At 39.5% G+C, this 22284-nt stretch overlaps 1 protein-coding gene across 3 annotated transcripts in view; it reads left to right on the forward strand.

Moving 5' to 3' along the window:
• The window catches only part of LOC125457994 (cytoplasmic protein NCK1-like), a 176817-nt gene that overhangs the window by 109923 nt on the left and 44610 nt on the right, over positions 1-22284 (forward strand). For all 3 annotated transcript variants that reach the window (XM_048542831.2, XM_048542830.2, XM_048542832.2), the window contains one exon: positions 13558-13801. In XM_048542831.2, the coding sequence (XP_048398788.1) occupies positions 13576-13801 (226 nt within the window). In that variant the 5' untranslated portion in view covers positions 13558-13575. The remainder of the gene's footprint in view (positions 1-13557; positions 13802-22284) is intronic.

A 22284-nucleotide genomic window follows, 5' to 3' on the forward strand; every position in this document is an offset into this window, starting at 1 on the left:
TGGCTCTTAAATAAAACTGTGTCTACGATCCCACTGTGTCTACGATCCCACTGTGTCTACGATCCCACTGTGTCTACGATCCCTCTGTGTCTACGATCCCTCTGTGTCTACGATCCCTCTGTGTCTACGATCCCTCTGTGTCTACGATCCCTCTGTGTCTACGATCCCTCTGTGTCCAAATTCCTGGCAGTCATGATTCACCTGTTTATCTTTTTAGCAAATAAGTAATCTGTTCACAGGCAGTTTATTGGGTTACTCCTTCAGACGTGACTAATGGCTCTTCTCTGAAACCTCAGCATTGCCACAGAACTGGGTTACCAGGAGAAGGACTAAAATCTGAAAAAGCCCCAGGACCTGATGATGCAAATCCTGGAGTTCTGAATAGTTAACCACAGAACTGGTATATGCGTTGGCAGTGATATTCCAAAATCCCCTACATTAGGGAATGTTCCCAGAACATTGGCTATCTGCCAATGTAACACCGCTTTTTCAGTAAGGGAAGGAGATAGGAAACGGGAGACCACAGGTCATTTTGCCTGACGTCAGCCATCAAGGAAGTGCTGGAGTCTATTACTAAGCAAACCTTAACAATGCATTTAAAGAAGTAAAATATGATCAGAACCAATCAACATTGTTTTATGAAAGGACACTCCTGTTTGACTGATTTATTAGAGTTTTTTTTGAAGAAAGGGGTAGATAAGAGGGGAACCAGCAGATGATGTGTACGAGGATTTCCAAAAGGCTATTAATAAAGTGTCATGAAAATGTTTTTATCCACAATGGGAACTCAGATTTTGGAATGGTACATTAGCATAAAAAGAAAATTTGTTACTGGACAGGAAGCAGAGAGTATGATAAATGGACTATTTTCAAGTAAGCAGACAGTGACTTGTCGAATGTCACAAGGATCAGTCCTGGAAACACACATTTAGAATTTATTTTAATTACTTAACTGAGGAGACAAATGTCCAAATTTGCTGATGTTACAAACATACTTGGGAATGTAAAATTTGAAGAGGCTATAAATGATATAGAAATGTTAGGTGAATGGCCAGCAATGTAGCAGATGGAGTAAATACGAAGAAATTACAACTTGTAAGAATAGAAGAACAAAATATTGATGTACAGAGAAACTGGGATATTCGTACAATTAATGAAAAGAGCAATTACAGCAAGCAATCAGGAAAGCAAATATCATGTTGGACTTTATTGCAAGAGTTTTGTAGTAAAGGAATAATGAAGTCTTCACACAATTTTACAGGGCTTTGGAGAGCCACACCTGGAACACTGTGCACAATTTTGGTCTCCATATTTAAAGAAACATATGTTTGCATTCAGAACAATGCACCAGAGGTTCATTAGATTGGTCTTTGGGATGAGCACATTTCTCTATGATGAGAGGCTGTGTTATTTGGATTTATATTCTCTGGTGTTTATAATGAATGAGGGCTTATCTGATTGAAACATTCAACAGACATGACATGGTAGATACTGAGAGATTGTTTCACTTGATTGAGACATCTTGAGCAATTTGGAACAATCTTAGGATAAGGGTCAATCGTTTGGGACTGAGATTGAGAGAACTTTCTCACTCAGTGTGTTTTGAATCTTCGGAATGCTTTATCCCCAGAGGATTGTGGATGAACCTCTCAACATATTTAGGACTGAGATAGACAGGATTTTAGTGTCTTGGGCAATTGACGGATACAGGGAACAGGTAAGAAAGTGGAGTTGAATCCCAAGATCAGTCATGATTGTATTGAATGGCATGGCAAGCCACAATGGAGGTTTCCTCCTGCTCTTATTTTATATGTAGTCAAAGTGTGGTTTGAGAGGGGCCTTTTTAAAGAATTATTCCAAAAACATTTCAGTTCATACATATTGGTACAAAGCAATGTTAAATTATGATGAAAAGTATTGCCCAAGTGCCTGGAAAATTCCAAAGAACTTTTGTTTCTTTTCTATTATGAGTACTTTTGTCCCCTAGCTAATAAGATGCTACATAATTCCACATCTACTCACTCAGCCCCACACCTTCCTCAAAACAAGGGACAGTGTTCTCTGCATATCCTCATTGCTAATATTGAATTCAATTTCAGCCGTACACCAATACATTTGAATAATACAGCTAAATAAAACAGATTTGTGCTATTGTGTCACATTTGCAGATTAGTGTACATGTCCACACGTAATTTAGCTAGTTGAATATTGAGCATCAAGCACTGTCACGAAATGTAATCTGATAGCAAGAAAAATGCTATGATGAATATCTTACTAGAAAGAGCTTATGCAACAGCAAAATAGTAAGATCTCAAAAAAGTCTTTTTTAGTTAAGTGAGTTGCTTGTTCCAGTTATAGAGTCATTTGTGCTTTCTTAAATGAGGAAATTTGAAAGCTCAATTTAAAGAGCATATATACTTGACTGAAAGTGAATAGCTGCAGTTTGTGTACATTCGTGCAAGACTTGAGTATACCCGGTGGACAGATTGGTTTCATTCTTGAGCTGTTCATGTCTCAGAAATTTGTGAGATCCAATACCAGGTTGCATTGCAAAGATTTTTTAAAAAATTCCATACAGCGTGGAAACAGGCCCTTCGGCCCAACAAGTCCACACCGCCCTTTGAAGCATCCATCCAGGCCCATCCCCCCCCCATAAGCCTGAACACTACGGGCAATTTAACATGTCCAGTCCACCTAGCCTGCACATCTTTGGACTGTGGGAGGAAACCGGAGCACCCGGAGGAAACCCATGCAGACACTGGGAGAATGTGCAAACTCCACACAGACAGTCGCATGAGGCGGGAATCGAACCCAGGTCCTTGGCGCTGTGAGGCTGCAGTGCTAACCACTGTGCCACTGTTGCCACCCCTTTGTGTGCTTACATATTTTCTCTCATAATTTGAATGAGGAAGAAAGGTGGGGACAACATTCTGAAACCCGATGGTTAAAAATAAGTCTGTGCAATAGTGTTGCACTTTTAATTGTTTTTAAAAGTGTACCCAAACAAGCCAAATAACTGGATCAAAGCTTATTCTAGACAGCAGTGATGCATCACCTATTTACACCATAGTTGATCTTCATCTTTGTTTTGAGCATATATGTGCTTGCAGTTTTCAAATTCACTTTCTAAACCCATTTGAAAAGTGTCTGTCTTTAAGAGCTGTTAACGTAAGAGACTTGGTGATTTTTTTATGGGTTTATTTTAAATGAATTTCTTATCAGAACAAGTGTAAGCCATTCAGCCCATCACATCTGCTGTGCCGTTCAATATGACCGTGGCTGATTACTGACCCTTTTCCCTACCCTGTCCTCAGATACCTTTATATCATTGGTATTTAGTAATCTATCACCTTCTTCTTCAAAATGTACACTAATGCTGAGCTTCCATAGCTCTTGGGAAGAAAATTCCAAAGACTTGCATCTCTAATCTCAGTCCTAAGTGGATTTCCTTTACTTGTATCCCTAGTTTTAGACGCCTCAAATCAGGAAAAAGATCTTTCCTGCATCTGTCCTGCCTTTCCCTTTGAAATATCTTGCAGGTTTCTGAAAGGTCAACTCGCATGCTTCAAAACTGTACAGAGTACAGGTCCTATTTCTCCAATCTCTCTTAATGGGACAGTTGCACCATCCTGGAAACAAGTCTGGTGAATCTTTGTTGTACTTCTTCTGTGGCAATGTTGCCCCTCTTGAGATAAAGGAATCAGTACTATGCACAGGTACAGTTTAACTAAAGTTCTCTAGGTTTAACACAAGACTTTGTTACTGCAGTCCTGTTGCAACAAAGACTAACACAATACTATCCTTCCCAGTTAATTGACGCATCTATATCTTGCCTTCAGCGAATTATTGATGAGGACTGCCAGGTTCCTTAACATCAACTCTTGCTAATTTTTTGTCATTCAAGAAGTACTCTGCACATCTCTTTCTCCTACCAAAAGGGATATCCTCATGTTTTCTGCATTATATTCCATCAGTTACCTTCTTGCCCACTCACTAAGTATGTCCAAATCCTCTTGCAGCAATCTTGCATCTTCTTCACAGCATGCATTCTGATCTAGTTTGTGTCTTTCTGTGAGCTTGAAAATACTACATTTGCTTCTTAACTTCAAATTGTTGTAAAATATTCCACATTAAGCAGAGGTTCACCTGCACATCTGCCAATGTGGTATACTGCATCCACTGTACCCGGTGCGGCTCCCTCTACATTGGGGAAACCAAGCGGAGGCTTGGAGACCGCTTTGCAGAACACCTCCGCTCAGTTCGCAAAAAACAACTGCACCTCCCAGTCGCAAACCATTTCCACTCCCCCTCCCATTCTCTAGATGACATGTCCATCATGGGCCTCCTGCACTGCCACAATGATGCCACCCGAAGGTTGCAGGAACAGCAACTCATATTCCGCCTGGGAACCCTGCAGCCTAATGGTATCAATGTGGACTTCACCAGCTTCAAAATCTCCCCTTCCCCAACTGCATCCCTAAACCAGCCCAGTTCGTCCCCTCCCCCCACTGCACCACACAACCAGCCCAGCTCTTCCCCCCCCCCCCACCCACTGCATCCCAAAACCAGTCCAACCTGTCTCTGCCTCCCTAACCGGCTCTTCCTCTCACCCATCCCTTCCTCCCACCCCAAGCCGCACCCCCATCTACCTACTAACCTCATCCCACCTCCTTGACCTGTCCGTCTTCCCTGGACTGACCTATCCCCTCCCTACCTCCCCACCTATACTCTCTCCACCTATCTTCTTTTCTCTCCATCTTCGGTCCGCCTCCCCCTCTCTCCCTATTTATTCCCGTTCCCTCTCCCCATCCCCCTCTCTGATGAAGGGTCTAGGCCCGAAACGTCAGCTTTTGTGCTCCTGAGATGCTGCTTGGCCTGCTGTGTTCATCCAGCCTCACATTTTATTATCTTGGAATTCTCCAGCATCTGCAGTTCCCATTATCACATTCAAACCATTCATGCTTATTACGTTTACCCAGTCTATGTGCAGGTTATAACCATCTGTGATTTTTTTTGCATGACCCATACTACAGATATTCTCATCTCCTGATTAACACCATGTCCCACACTATCCCTACCTCTTCTAACGTCATGTAAACAATTCTTGACAATGTTTGCTGTTCCTTGTTGTTTTTAGCTACACTCAGATTCTACCATTGTTCCTTTGATCTGAGATCCTCCCCTTATTTGTGCATCGATCCCATCCATTGTCAGCATATCACCTCCTTTTCCTTTTTGCCTTTTGTTCCTAAATTTTGAAAATTGATACCCAATTTCCAGTGTTGGTTACCATGCAGCCATGTATTCATAATTGCACTCATTTACCTTTTATTTTTCAAATTATGTATGCATACAGGTGGAGTGCTGTTTTTGATATCCAAATCCTTAGAATCCTACAGTGCAGAAACAGCCCAACAAGTCCGCACCAACCCTTTGAAGGGCATCCTACTCAGACCCACTCCTCATCCTCTCCCTACAACACTGCATTTCTTGAACACTATGGGAATTTAGCATGATCAGTCCCCCTAACTTGTACATCTTTGGAAACCAGAGCACCCGGCAGAAACCCACGCAGAGACAGGGAGAATGTGCAAACTCCACACAGCTGCCCATGGGTGGAATTCAACTCAGGGCAGTGGCACTGAGACAGCAGTGCTACAACTGTGCCACTGTGCCACTCCAAAGATCATGTAACCTGCATCTACTATTTCACATTCTAAGCTTAGTTGATGTTTACGTCTGTTTTGCCTGACTTGTAAATTCACTTTTCTACCTCCTTTCAATTTGAGCTACATGTCACGTTCTAAGCCCCTGACAAGCTAATTCAAACCCTCCACAACAGCACAATCAAAGCTCCAGTCCTGCTAAAGTGTTACCTGTCCAGTTTATACAGGTCCCACCAGCACAAGGAAGAGGATGTTATCGTACCTCAGTGATTGAAAAATACCATTGTGTTGATTAAAATTCTTTGAGTGCTGTGATGGGGTGGAAATTTAGTTTGGAAAAATTTAAACTGGACTGATGAGGAAGGCAACACTCCCCTCAAAGAATTTAAAACAGAAGAATTCCCTTTACTCAAAAAGAAAGTAGAATATTTAATCTTGCTCAGTGTCCTTCTGTCCATGGAGGAGGAGTTCACGTGGAATGGAGAGATTGGGTATTTTGAGGAGGAGAATGATGATGATCTCATTAAAATGAGAGGGGTGGCAGCAAAGGAGAGAGAAGCTTTAGCATGTCCTCGAGCACGTGAGTCTGAAAGAAAAGTTGAGTAGTCAGCAGTTTGAGGAGATCACTACATTTTCATGTCATTTTTGAAGCAAAATGGTACAGAAGGCTAGGAATGTGAAAGGAAAACACCACCGAGTCAGTCAGTGGTGCTGTAGGGCAGATGTAATGATTTATTTCAGGCCCAGCTCTTGAAGGACCAAAACCATAGTTGCTTTCCCAATCAACCGGTTCAGGGATGTTATGATATTTAGCTCTAGGGCAGGTAGGACATGAACTCATGCGTCTTGGTCAACATTACCACTGTAGAAGAAGGGTCCCGACACAAACTGTCAGCTTTCCTGCTCCTCTGGTGCTGTCTGGCCTGCTGTGTTCGTCCGGCTCCATACTGTGTCGCCACTGTGTCACATGAGCCTTTTTTAAAAAAACTTCCCTCTTTATAATTAGCAAATTGCACAACCAAGCACCTAAATGGTGTCAATACTGTCCACAGACACTGACTGTCTTCTGCATCATATCCGGTAGGTTCTTTTGACTTTTAGATTAATTCTATTCTGTTTAAATAAATTGTGTACTTTTGAGGGACAATTTCACCAAAAGTTTTGCTGACTTAATTTTCTTTCACAGAGTTAATTGATATTAATTACTTTCTCAACTAATGAGTGGGTGATGGGACAGAACTCACTGCTAACTATTTTGCAACAAAGTCAGAAGCCAAATGACACCGGGTTATAGTCCAACAGGTTTATGTGAAAACACAAGCTTTTGGAGCCTTAGTCCTCCATCAGGTGTTAGTGAGAGAGGTAGTATCAGACACAGAGGCGAGAGTGTGTGGGGGGGAGGTGGCGAGAGTGTGTGTGCGCAGGGAAGGGAGGGGGTGTGTGGGGAGGAGGAAGTGTGTGTGTGAGTGTGTGTGCGCGTGCAAGAGTGTGTTCCATATTAATCAATGAAAACCGTCCAACTTATTAAAGATTTAACAGCATCTTAGGTTTGTTTAGTACCTCCCAATCAATGGCGTGAACCTTGATCTTTTCCTTATAAATTCTGTGCCTGGTGCTACCTCTGTCATTAACACCTGAAGAAGGACTGAGACTCTGAAAGCTTCTGTTTTGAAATAAACCTGTTGGACTATAACCTGGTGTCATATGATTTCTGACTTTGTCCAACACTGGCACCTCCACATCATATTTTGCAGCAAAGTCTATTTGCTCAGTGCAACCCATTTTGTACAGAAATTTATGGCAAATAGCGTGCAACAAATTTAGAAAACGCTACTGTTGACTACCAAGGCTGAATTCATGACTAACATTATACGTCATCATTACTTCGCAATAAGTTTTTAGGGGATATTTAGATACAAATGATCTTTTAAAACTCAATTCCACATATTTGCAAATGCAATTGATTGGGCTGTTGCCTCAATTTCTCTCCATTCTTTCCAGGATGAGATGAACCGCAACATGGAGTCACTTTTTTCAGATCTGGGTAAACATTGTTTATTTCCTCTCTGTCTCTCAGTATGCTACTGGTACAGTCAGGTTTCAGTTAAAGCTGAAAGTAGGCACCACCTGTATTTGTGAGAGCACTGCGTTTAAGAAAAATGCACAGCTGGTTTATACACATGCACACCGCTACCCACCCCCTCACTTCCAACACCACCAGCAATTCCCCAAAATGTTGAGAATCATAATTTATTTTGAACGTTTTTTTTTTCTCCTTCCCTCTGTTTGCCCACTAATTCCTAATTACGTAATAATGTAAAGTACAAGTTGAACTTTTCTGGCCTGATTCAATTTGCCAGTGGTTTTGATGAAAGTCGTAAAATTTTATATTACATTCAGGGTAACCATTTTCCTTAATCACTCCTGTTCTCAAAAGCTCTTATAGATTCTGATTACAATGCTTCTTGTTCTTGGCTCTGTCTTTTCCATTAACTAGCCTTTGCTCAAAAGCAAATGCATAATCTTTCCTCTGTGTGCTTTTGGCAGTCATAAGGTTTCACCTGATCATGGATAATTCATTAGTCAATAAAAATAATTTGTCAAATTAGAAAATTCCAAAGCTTTTTTTTTGTCTTTTGTGATTTAACATTCTTTAAGGAGACATATCTCAGCCATTGATCAAATCTAAAGAGAAATTGTTTTTAATAAAGTGACACAAACATCCATCAAATCACTCGATATTTTCAAAGAACTGAGGGTGAATTTAGATTTCTTAATAATTTCTGTGTTAACATGATGTAGCATGATGAGGTCAAGAATTCTGAAGCCTCTTGCAAAAAAATTGGTGTTTTCCAATAGAAACCGATTGGAAAAAATTATTCTATTGTTACTTGGGCCTAGTCAAGTCTTTTTTAATGTACAAAGCCTGTGCTGTGCTCAAAAGACAGCATTAACAAGATTATATATTACTGCATTTGGGTTCTAATCCAGCACTGTAATTCAGTTTTGTGCCTTGGTATGTTTGCTGAAATAGGTATGAGATAGAGATGTTACAGCATCGCTGAATGGCAGAAGAAGGAATGTTCTTTAGGAATAATTCTTTGTTTCTTTGCATGCAAATTATAGAAGACCTGCATGGAAAAATGTTTTGACAGGTAGTCAGTGGTGAGGATCCGTCTGTATGCACTGCTGACTGTTCCTGACTGCTCATTACCTATAAAAGAGAGAGACTTTTTAATTTAAGTAACACCATTCAAAACCTTCATGTCCCAAAGTAGTTTTCAACCAATGAAGCACTTTAGAAGTGAAATGGGCATGGAATTGGCACATTGTGAGCCAATGATTTGTAAATGGGACACAAATATCAGCAAGTTTTATGGGGGGAGAAAAAGCATGTTCACAGAGTCTATTTATGCAGCAAATAGAGTTTGTGCATGACAAACTGTAGTCCCTTCTCACAGTTGAAGCATGTTGATTTCTCTAGCAAACTGTAGTGAGTGGAGGATTGTGTGTTCCAATTTTTGTGTAAATTCAATCCCAGTCACTTAGTGTGGGTTGCTCTCTAGGCGTGATTAATGATGCTGTTATTCGTTCTGGCAGGAATCATACCGCTATCAACATACTGCTCCTTTTCTCCTTCGAAATAACGTAATGAGATCTTTCATTTCCACTTGAGAGGAAAGACCGGACCTTAGTTTAACATCTCACGTGAAAGCCCTATGTCAGTGCAGTATTCTTTCAGCACCCCACTAGGAATGTCAGTTTTGCATCTGTTCACATTTCTGGGCTGCATTGCATTCTCATTTTTAGAGTGGGATATGAATCTATTGCCTTCTGACACACTGCTCTCCACTGAGTAGTCACTGACATGCCAAAGCTTGTTAAGAGTAACCCGACATATTGGTAAATTGACATCATGGTATATGGACACTTTATAAATGGACATGTATTGTGCAGGTGCCAATAATACTAACTGATTGCTGTCCACTCTGTTATGCTCTCCGCTCTGTATAGTGACGTATAATTTGATCATTTAACTTGTGAACACTTAGTAAAATGATTTTCTTTTAACAGCCAATTCAGCTGTAAAATGAAGGAATTTTAAATGAGACAAAATGGCTAATTTGAAGCAGTATGAAAAAAAAATACTTGGGAATTTGAGCATTTTGAGGATGTCTTGCTGCAATTGTAGGGAGTATTGGTGAGGTCACATCTGGAATTTTGTGTGCAGTTTTGTTCTCTTTGAGGAAGGATGTTCTTTCTTCTGAGCGAGTGCAGTGTAGGTTTACCAAATTGATTCCTGGAATGGCAGCACTGATGTGTATGAGGAGAGGTTGTCTATGAACTGAGTTGGATCATATGGGATGTACTGAATGTAGAAAAGTGAACTCTCTTTTTAAGTAGTTGGTAGTGTACAAATAACAATTGTCATTCTTTTTCAGCCCTTTAAAGTGAGTTTCAATATTTTTTGGTATTCAGAAATGAATTCACCACATGCAAAGTTTATAATGTGATCTACTGTAATCTGTTTCTGAAGTATTTGAGCGGAGCACCAACTTGGATTATGTTGATTCCTGAGCCACATAGTTTCAACATCAGCAACATCAGTTGCATTCAAAATCAACTTCAATTGAGTATCAGTTTTGAACATGTTTCTTTGACTTATAGATCTTGATGTAACTCAAAGTTCAGCTAAACATTAGTTTTCACTGGTGTGCCAAGCATCAATAAAAGATGCTTTAGGCTTGGATCTGAATTAATTTAATTTGAGGCACTAAATTGATTTTAAATACAACATATTTTCTTTTCCTCTAAGCATAGAGGTCATAAGGTAGAAAAATGCAAGGACAATCTTGTTTTGTTTCTTGTAGACTATGTTGGATCTATTTTTAGAGTTATAAGGTAACATCTAATAGATTACCTTGTGAACTGAAAAGTGTCTTCTGTTGTTGGAGAGTCCATTTTACTCAGCATTGACCAATAAATTTGGGGCACATTCGATGGAGTAAAGTAACTTTATTGCTGTACAAGGCCAGATGGTTATTTATTTTATAAAACCCCAATAAAACTGCTATCTAGATATATTTATGTTGTAACAACTCCAAACAAGTGAAGAGGGCATTTAATAGAGCTCTTGTAATGCAGCTCTTTCATAAGACTTTCACCTGCATTAATGATGCTCTGTTCGTGCAGATCTGAAAAAAAAACTCTTTATTAACAGTTTCTATCTCACTTGAGTTCCTTCCGACCAATCTATTTTCAACAGTCTGCTCTGTAAAATCTTCTTATATTTAGACATATGTAGCAAATTGCAGCATCGATGTTGAGGCAATCCATAATATTCTAAAACATTAACATTCCAAATCAAACAACCCAACAACATTGTAAGAGAAAAAGTTAAATTTTGCAATCTTGTCATGTTAATGGATGGATCCCTGCTTTTAAAAAAAAACTATGGTCCATATCTGCAACTATGCCAAAAGAAAAATGGTTTTTCCTGTCCCTTAAGTGTGCACCAAGTTCTGTTTGAAATTTCCCCATCAGTTTTGGAGGGAGACGATTTGTCTGTAAACAATGCAACTGGGGGAGTGGAAGTAATAAGAATTTATCATTTTTAATCCATTCAATGATTGTTCTTAACTTGTTCTTAGCAGGTAGAAAACCTTTGAAATTTGGCATCAAGAAACTTGATATTATAAATAACAATGTCATATTTAATATTGTAAATATGCCAGGAGTTGAAATAATCTCTATTTCGTCTTTGGGTAAAAGCAGAGTTAAAGGAAACTTCCAATTTGTAAGTGAAACTGGAACAATTTGAAAGAATAGGGGCTGTTTTTATGCTGCTTAATAATTACTTTTGCAGCATTGTGTAATTCTGAACCAGAATTCCCCACAGCACAGTGACTTACAACATTTTTTTCTCAAATTTCCCATTTTTATGTTGCCCTTGAAAGAAAGGAAGAACTTGCTTTTATATAATCCCTTTCAGAATCAGTATAGCAGAATCTTTAAGGGCCCTGAACAGCATTGGCTAGAGAGGAAATATGGCAGCATTACGTGAGAATTCCGGTGAGACTTATGTTGACGTTGGGAATAACTGGCTTCATTTTTTAAACTAGGTTCCTGATGTCAGGGTGTGGAGTGGGCGTGGCAACGTGCCTATTAGAGGGAATTATTGTTTATTAATGATCTTTATTAACTACATGTCTTGACTCAATTATATTCAGTGTCTTAGCCACTATATGTCATTAGCAAGCAACACGCCAAGACTTCCTAATGTGGAGGTCAGAGCGGGTACGTGGTGACACTTCAGCTCGTCACTTGCTCCAAATCACTCCCCGCCCCCCCCTGCCACCGTGTTTGACACCAGGGTGGGGGTTGGGGGGTGTGCCAAAATCCCGGGGGCACGCTCCATAGCCACTGACCATATACATCCCACATCCATGGACAGTAGCATCCCACAGGCCCAGCGTCCAAGAATACTCTAGGCCCATCTCCAATCTGCTTACAAGGTGTTTCTGCACTCTGTGATGTAGCAAGGACACATTATAATCAGGGGCATGCACCCTGTTCATGGAATGGATCAGGCTGCATTGCTGGGCTATTTGTTTGCTCGAATAGTGCTCACTCGCTCTGAGCCTGCCTGGATGCTCACAGCAACCAACCTTAACTTCATTTGCCTTTCACTGCCTTTTTGCACTTTACCCCCTTAGCCAGAGATGCCAAGCTCATTAGTACTGCTGTGTTGCCATGCCATTTATAACAGACATAAAGCCAAGAAACTTGTCATGTTTCTTATGGTTGTCATGGAACTTGGTGGGAAGTGAGTGCAACAGCAGAAATTGAGTGTGAGATATTAGAGAGATGATAGTGCCACACATGCTTGCTGAGTGAAGGATGTCATTGAACTTCGTCCTACATTGCTGTGCATTTCGCTAACTGGCCGAGACGCCACTGACTGTGGGCAGCACAATAGCTCAGTGGTTAGCACTGCTACCTCACAGTACTAGGGACCTGGGTTCAATTCCACATTCAGGTGACTGTCTGTGTGGAGTGTGAACATTCTCCCTGTGTCTGCTTGAGTTTCTGCCAGGTGCTACGGTTTCCTGCCACAGACCAAAGATGTGCATGCTTGGTGGATTAGCCATGAGAAATGCAGGGTTACAGGGATAGCATGGGGGGTGATGCTCAGTGGGATGCTGTTCAGAGGGTCATGTGGACTTGATGGGCTGAATGGCCTGCTTCCAAGGATTCTTTGATTCTAAATGTTCTGGTAATATGGAGTGATGATACCAGTTTGCACCCCATTGGTTAATGACCATTGGTTTTGGCACTAATTGAACTTGTTGATTTTCTACAAATGGTGCCGTGAAATATTCCACATTTGCCTGAAACAGCAGCCAGGGCCTCTGTTTAATGTCTTGGTGGCCCCAATACTGCAGAGCTTTCTTGATATTTTATGAAGTGTTCTTCTAGATTATGTGCTCAAATTTCCAAAGTGGGAATTGAACACTCAGCCCTCTGGTTCAGTGAGGCTGACGAGATTGGAAACTTTCACCAGTCCAAGAAATGTTGTTGCTATGTTGGATTAACTACATAAGTAAATGAAAAACAAGACTTGAATTTTCCTCTTAAAAGTCATAAAGCTTTGTTCAGATGATCTTTTGGAGACGAGTACCTCGGTTCATAAACTTGCGTTCCTTAAAGCTTGCATATACCACCCGATTGAAGCTCATTCACAATTCAGGTCTTGCTTGTCTTTTCACCTTTTAAAATGTGTGTACAGGTTAGCTTCTGTCCATTTTAGAAGTGCTGTAAGTGTGGTATTCTACAGGCTGTCCATCTGCATTCTGTTACAATACTAATCCCTTTCTCTTTGAACATGCAGTGTGGAGCCCACGGGAAGATGACGGAAGAGGTGATTGTGATTGCCAAGTTTGACTATGTGGCCCAGCAGGAGCAGGAGCTTGACATAAAGAAGAATGAGCGACTGTGGCTCTTAGATGACTCTAAATCATGGTGGCGCGTTCGAAATTCCACAAACAAAACTGGCTTTGTACCTTCAAATTATGTGGAAAGGAAGAACAGTGCGAGGAAAGCTTCTATTGTGAAAAATCTAAAGGATACCTTAGGTAAGTTTGTCCTTATAATACATATTAGATTATTGTAACAGTCAATTCATTTTTTGAGAAAAAGTTCCTGGAAAGAATTCAAAATACAGATTATGTATTTATTGAAAACACTCATTGGCATTAAAGTCTGCCGCCAAATTAAGAATGTCAGCAACAGTATTCATGAGAGAATAATTGCAGCACTGAAATCTGGAAACATTAGTGGGTATTTATGTGAATGAAATTGAGGCAGATGGGTGGGTGGTAATTGATGAAATATGTACTGTACAAATGTTGTGCTGCTAAAGTGATGCATTTGCAAACATCAGTTTCTTCTTTTTGGTTCTCATAACTTAACATGTAAAACTAAGCAGACTTAGAGTGGAGATCAACTTCAAATCCAGACTTGCATTCAGAAACATAATCTCTTTTTAAGTACTGTTTTCAAGGAAAATTTATGGAGACTTGTAATTGGTTTCTTGATTGTGTGCATTATTTAAAAAGGACATTTAAGATAGGCATTTATTAACTACGTGCCCAACAGCTGCACAATGACTGATTTTTACTTTGGCTACTTCTTTTCATAATATTGTCCAAAGAGATTGGACTTCGCATGTGCTTTTTACAGTTAGCAATCTAATTTGGTCAAATATGCACAAGAGACAAATAAACTCAGTTTCTCTAGTATCTCTGTGGCATGTGATAGTTTGGGAAACTTGGTTGGCATGGATGAGTTAGGCAAATGGGTCTCTTTTTTGCTGTATCACTGTATGACTCTACGGACCGAATCACTGATTTTGTTTTTAAGCAAATTTAAAAACATAATTTTATGCTACAGACAATAATGATTGTTGGAAAAGTGATAATATCATGAGCTATTGTAAACCTCAAAAATTTTTCATTCTAGCACTTAATTGTGATGCAATCTGAATCATCTGTAAATCATGTGAAATTAGTCTTTAAACTGCTGTTCTTCCCATATTTGTTTCTCGCAAGTCCTGGTCAATCTTTAACAACAATTAACTTGGGAAAATGTAATGAATGTTATAAGAATATATGGAGAAGTGTTTTCAATAGGGGATATCCTCTCAGATTGGACTCTGTTTTTGTTCCATGTGAAGATGACTGAAGTATACTGGAAACAGACACTGTCATGAGCTTACAGTAAATATTGGCAAAAGAAAATTATGTAAATCAGAAATGACTCTTCAAATATGACCCTGCACCTCCTGAGAACTCTGACTGTGGGTTGTATGCCTTTCAATTTGCATTTAACTGCGGGTCCACAGTCATTTGAGGAATTGATTCCAGATGTATTCATAATCCATTCATATTAAACTATGCTTTTCTCTCCACAATTGAATATAAAATTCTAAAATCTGATGTCAGGTTATTTGGAACTGCAGCAGTTTTGGATTTTTAAACTACCAGAATTCTTTTTCAATGTTGTGACATGGGCATCATGGCGAGACTGCAGTATGTGGCTGATGGCATCATGGCGAGACTGCAGTATATGGCTGATGCTGGTTTGAGAAACTGCTCGTGGGCCATCTTATTGAATTGCTCTCCTCAGACTTTTAAGCCTCTCCCTAGACAGATCAGATAAGGGTGGCAGTTTCTGTCACTAAACAAAAATCTATTAGGTACATAAACAAGTCTAACCGGCTGCAGAAGTGTGTAACAACATCCCTGAACAAGTTGATTTAGACGATATCTAGACCAACAACCCAAAGCTTGATAGCAAGTTCTTCCATCTTTATAGTTTGATTTTCTAAAATCTACACTCAAATTCTTGAATTGTTGGAGTGAGATTTATAATGCTTTTCTTTTTATTATTAGTTTTTTATTATTATTATTATTTAATTATTAGTTATTGGATGTGAAATATTGGACCAGTGATGCTGCCGATGCTCTACCGAATCCTTACCACTAATATGCTATTAAAAGCCTGTTTGCTGGACTGCACGACATTTCTATTTAGCTTTCCACCTGGTGGTGTTTAGTTTTGGTGCAGTTTATGATTTCATTTTCTTTAGGATTTTCCTTCACTTTATAGCAACTGCTATATTCATGTTTTATTGTACCCTTTTTAAAATATATATTAGATGTAGACATCATTGTAGAAAATCTTTCCCAGGTATTGGGAAGGGCGATCAGAAGTTTGTACAAAAGAAGTTTGATTTTTGTTTTTGGAGGGCTCAGGAAGGAAATTTGAGAGGTAGTGATGCAGATCACTTATGGAGGGAGTTGCAAAGTGTGGGACCTTGAAGACTGAAAGGTACAATGGTCAGTGCAGCAAGTGGAAGAGACAGTAGGGGTGTGATCAATGTTAGAAAAACAGGAATTTTTTGGAAGAGCAGTAGTTTTGGAGAAGTAAAAAGGGAAGGCTTGGAGAAACCTTGGAAGTATTTGAACATGAGGATTTTCTTTTAAATTGGAAACTGTAGTTTCATAATGGTTGCGGCACAGGCAGCAGAGGTTATTATAAACTGAAGCACGCAGTGTGTGGAGAATGTTAAGTCATCAGGAAAGAAACGAAATTGATGAGCCTGCAGGTGACAGAGACAGAGTCTCAGACAGAACACTGTAACTTAATAGTGGGTGCAAGTGATTGTTATGAAACAGAGTATCTCGAATCACAGCTCAAATGCAGAGATTGCAAAAAGTCTCATTTAGCCCAAGATAATGGCCAGTGGGGAAGATGGAATTGGCGGCAACTGTGTATTTTTTAAGGAAGGGAATGAAAATAATTGCTTCTGTCTCCTCATTGTATACTTGATGAAAGTAGTGGTATATTTAAGACTGGATGTCAGAAAAAGACCACTGTCTCTGTGAGACAGTGAAGAGTGAGACCCCAATGTGCTTGGCATAATCCAGCTATCTCTAGCAATGGATGGCCATTCTAGATCTGGACGTGGTGTACTGAAATCAGCATCCTTTGAGTTTAAATTAATTTCCATATCCAAGATGAATAATTTAAATTGGGGAAAAAAAATGAGGACTGAACCACAATGGCTGAAGTTAAATTTTTGTCAACTTTATTTTTGATTTGATTTCTCTCTGTTAGAGGGAATGAAAACCTCTTGAGCAATTCAGAGCATTTCAGGAAAAGTATATGATTTCATGAAAATTGCATTGCATTCTTATGAAAAGTTTATGTCATGGTTTTGATGACAGAGGAAAGAAATGAATTTTATATTACACAGAGGTGATTGTTCTTACTCCAACTCCTTCGTCTTTGATTTTCGACATTAACTGGAGTGGAAAAAACAGTCAGTGTGTTCCCCACTTATTGTAAAATTAAGCTGAAAGAAATTTTCCATCTTGATTCACAGAACCTTGAAGAAACAGAGTCAAATATTTTTGCTTAAACAATGACTCATGATAAGCTGAGCCATTAGATGCACTAGTCAGATTTTTAGGTACAATCTTTGTGACATTTAGCCTGCTCCTCACCCTTGATTAAAATTTTGTGACTTACTACAAATACCGAGATACGTGGTTGATTCGTAGATGGATTCTGAAGTTTCCTTTCATTTGGAATATGTCTCATTTATGCTTCTGTAAAGTGTAATCTTATTAAAGTGTGTTTTTTTTTAAACTTAGTATAGATTCATTTGTTTAAACAAGGTTAGAGACAAATCTTAATAAGCTACCAGCTCTTTTAAGGATTGTGAGTATTGTGCATGATCACAGTTTTCCTCATGATAATCTAATTATGCAGTTATTGACTACTTTTCTCCTGTCTCACTATCGTCAGATGGGACGTCAGTTTAATAAATTCCACCCATCCGCCCCCTCCACCATGCAGACCAATAGACCATTGTACTTTTAAATACTTTTCCTTTAGTCCTGCAGAGAGGGAACAGAGTTCCATTCATGTCAGTGATGAAGTCTTCAGCGCGCAGATGGATTTAATTTATTTTGTTCAACTGATTGGCACATTCAGAATCACAGAAGTCCTGGTGATGTGACCTCTGCATGATTAAACATATTGACCTCCTAGTCCTTTGTGATGAATTAACCCTGTGAACATCATCTTCCTGATACCAGTTCTGAGATTTTCAATATTAGGGCTTGTTGTTAGATGAAATATCCAAATGTTTCAGACATTGTGACTGCATTTATGCATGCAGAAAGTGGGCAAAACTTAACATGAATGGAATTTTTACCTTGGATTCTGAGCCAATTGACTTTCATAAATTTGATTTAAAAACTTTGAACAAGGTCAAAGTCCCTACCTAACAACAGTGTGAGTATACCAATTCTATGGAGACGGTTCACGAAAACATCTCCCCACCACCTTGCGGACAATTAGGGATGGCTGATTAAATGTTGACCTTGATATTCTCAAATGTTTTGCATGCTACCTATGAGTCAGATGCTTTCTCTTATCAAAAGTTGGGGAGTGTATCAGAAAATAGTATGGCTGGGCCTTGATGAGTGAGACTTTGAATATTTTCCATGCTGGTATGATCAAGGAACTCTTCCTGATATTGAGAAGCCACTTTGAAATAGATTTTTGTTTGAGTTCCTCCAGCCTTATGTAAATTTCCTTTTACTTAGACGTGGGGAGTGTTTGCTATAGCATTGACAGCAATAAATGTGGTTTAGATATTTTAGTGGTAAGTCTGTGGAAGATCTGAGTTGGAAAAAAAATTGATGCGTAGATGCTTCCTTACTGTCTTAACTCAAAATCTTAGATTTTTATATTGTTGTGCAATGTTTCAATTAAACCTGGCACAGAATCAGTTTAAGTTTAATTATAAATACTGGCATTCAGCATATGATCTTTTGTAGGTCCAGACAGTAGCAGTCGCAGGCAATGAGATATATTGTGCCTCAAGTAGTCATTTGGTTGGACAGAGTTTGAATATTGTTGAAAAAAGACATAGTTTGTCAAAGCTTTCATCTTGCACTCATCAGAACATTTCACAAGCGAACAAATTCAAGGGGGAAACCATTGTTTATGATGCATGGAATGAATTTATTTGATTACCAAGTGACTGATTGTAGAGGTGCTGGCATGAAGAATGTGCCCATTAATGCTGATTGACAGTTAACGGCTGAATTCAGTTCACTTTTAAACCAGATAGATTAACTGTGATCAGTCAGCACATTGCTCTAATAAATTAGTGAATGGATGTTATGTAGTTTGTTGAGTTGAAATAGGCACAGTGTGTGTACATGTTCTTTGTGGGAAAAGAGCAGTGTCCTGTGTATGAATGAATGCAATTTCCAGTACACGTGACTGTACTACTCTGTTAGCTTGACTGATAGTCTTAATTTAATTATCTACATAATTCCTTGCTCATTGAATTCACTTGTCAACCAATCTTTATTTATGCAGCGTAAATGTTGGTTTTTCCATTTAATTGGTATTCTTGTGAAATGCCCTGATAAGTGCAAGACAAAACGTTTTGATAAAATGTGTCTTTTTCAGCAATATATATGCCTCCTTGCTCTTGATCCGAAGAAGATCAGTAACACCCTGGGAAGGAAGGAGCATCTGACTCACTTCAATGAAGTTGCTTTTATTTATTCATGCGAAGTCAGTTTCTTAGGCAAGGCAAATGTTAATTGCTCACCATCTGCTATGATGGGATTCAAACCTAGTGACAAAACAGGACACAAATATGGGTGAGAAAAGAGTGACAAAATGCCAGTAAAGCACTGTTCGGGCACCAGTCCAGATTATAGGTGTTGATGAAGATGATTTCCTTCAGCTCCTTTTCTGGTTTCTTTCAACCCTTCTGTCTCAAGAAGTTGAATGGGTTGGAAGTATTTTTCACTGGAGTGTAGGTTTTTGAGAGCTGACTTTGTAGAAGTTCATAAAATAATGAGGCGTATAGGTAGGGTTAATGGTATTTGCCTTTTACCTCGGATGGGGCATTTCAAGACTGGGGGACACCTTTTTTAAGGTGAGAGGAGAAAGATGTAAAAAAAACATGAGTGGCACATATTTTACAGAGGGTGGTTTGTATGTGGAATGAGCTTCCAGAGGAAGTGGTGGATGTGGGTATGATTACATCGTTTAAAAGGCATTTGGATCAGTGCGTGAACAGGAGAAGTTTAGAAGGATATGGGCCAGGAATAGGCAGGTGGCACCAGTTTTTAGTTTGGGATTGTGGTCGGCATGGACTGGTTGGACTGAAGCGTCTGTTTCTGTGCTGTATGATTCTAATACTTCTTGGCAGGAGGTTGTAACCACTAATTCTCAATCCTTTCTACACTGGCTAGGAAATCATCCATTCAGTGTCTGTGCAGGTGGTTTCCCTGTTCCCTTCCAGGAAGGAAATTTGCGGAGAGGGAGAGGGAGAAAAAAAAAATGCTGGTTGCTTAGAATGTTCTTTTACATCTTTACTCACAGAAGGAAGAGAACAGGAGAGAAGTGTTTTCTCCCTCAAATGTTGGATGTTTCTTCAGTAATGTCCAGACACACAACTGCATCAGTCTGCCTCAGAACCAAACAAGAAGTTGTTTCTATGCTGAGTTCTATTGAAGATGCTACTGATCTAGGTTGAAATAAAATAATCAACTGATTTCTGAAGAAGGATCTAGGCTTTTCTGCTCCTTTGCTGCTTGGCCTGCTGTGTTCATCCAGCTCTATACCTAGTTATCTTTAATCAAATGACTGTCACAGAACAAAACTGCACTGGTCACCATATAGATGAAACACAGTTCTGGTAACTTTCTTCTAAATCTGCCGATCTTTTTTCTCAGTCCCTTGGTTTAAGTAGTATCCATTACCATTTTTAAGTCCACTATCCAAAATATAAAAGAGATGTTTTTCACCCAGATTGTGTCCAATAGCCATTCACGAGAAAAGAGGAAATCCCAAAGGACTGGTGTTTTGAAGTGAAAGTGTAAAACAAACTCAAACCCACCTACTTTCTGACTTCTGACAGAGTGACGTGGTGGGGAAAGCCAATACTGCATTCTTGGGAGATGTCATTTTCTGCATTTGAATGAAAAGGTGGTCCAGCAAGCTAACCTGTTACCTCGCCAACAGTCGAACCTCTCGGGAGATTTACATTCCCCCCCCCCCCCAATTATTGATAACTCTTCCTTGATGCTCCTTCCCTTTCGATCCTGAGCCCCAGTGACCACTGACCCTGCCACTCTGCATCAAAAGCTGCAGGGACCTCAACAGCTGCTGTGCTGCAACAACTTCCCCATCATCAGCATTTCCAAATTGAAGGGGTGGTGGCAGGGGGAGAGGAGGTGTGCGGGGTGCTGATGGTTGTTCTTATGCATCAGTCGAGCCAGCTCCTGGATGGAGCAACAGCTTAAACAAAAAAAAGTTGCATGGAGTTGGAGTTTGGTGTCTCCAACCAAAGTTCTTCCTCACTTCGTAGTTTGAAAATCCTTTCCCAGTACACATTGAGGCCTGTATAGCTATACACGAGATCAGATGACTTGGTCCTCCTTTTTGATAATCCCCTGTTCTAACTTGGCTATGTGTTTCATGATGATACTTGTCATCCTGTCCATACATTAAGATATGGCTGGGTGCTTTTGTCTTCAAATCACAGTCTGGAAAATTGAGTACTTGATCCAGGCTGACACTCTCAGGCCTGACTGAGACAGTGCTTTTCCACTTGGGTTTTGTTCTTTAATGGGAGAAAGAGCTTCAGTTTAATGCCTTATCCTGACATTAACAAAACAGATCCCGGCCATGGTGCAGTGAAAAGGAGGAGAAAAGTTCTCCCCTCTGCCTTAGTCAATATGGAAATCCCTGATTTATCTGTGAATTACACCAAAGTTGTTTCTGGAGCCTTGCTATATAAATTGAGTGCAATGATTCCCATATTGCGACAATGTATACACTTTAGAAGTACTTCATAGGCTGTGAAGCTTTTTGGGAATGTCCTGAAATTGGGCAAGGTGCAGTATAACTCAGGTCTCTCATTTCTTTTGGGGTGAGATACCACCTGATGACTTGTGCTCATGAAGCTTTGTCAGCATAAAGCTCTGAATTCTAGAGTGAAAGCAAAATGTTGCATGTGTTAATGAAGCTGTGATACCAGGCTGAACTTGCTGTACTGTGCACTTGGTTGATTTAGTTCTGTTATCCACCAGCGTATGTGACATATTCACGAGTCTTAAAACTCTGGCCCTTTTTAAAACTTCATTTAGTTGCAGACAAAAGGTGTAACTAGAATTTTCTCCTGTTTTTGACCGAGAATTGTGATGTAGGATAAATTTTGCTTAAGACAAAATCACTTGCGCAGTAGGATAAGATCATGGCATCTTTCACATTCTTAAGAGCCCGTACCATACTGTTATTTCCTTCATATTGGATGACCTTTCCAAAACGAGGATCAGTAAACTCTAGCATTTCATGTATGGCTGACTTCTCAATAACCGTGTTCCTGTTTTACAGTAAATGCTCAATGACCAAAACTAATCCCATTAATTTTTTTTAATACTGACTGTATGGTACTTTCAAAATAAAGTAAAATAAAATTGGTATGATCAACTGAGGAAAATTAATGTGTAGA

The sequence above is a fragment of the Stegostoma tigrinum genome, chromosome 14, assembly GCF_030684315.1.
Source record: "Stegostoma tigrinum isolate sSteTig4 chromosome 14, sSteTig4.hap1, whole genome shotgun sequence".
NCBI classification, from domain to species: Eukaryota; Metazoa; Chordata; class Chondrichthyes; order Orectolobiformes; family Stegostomatidae; genus Stegostoma; species Stegostoma tigrinum.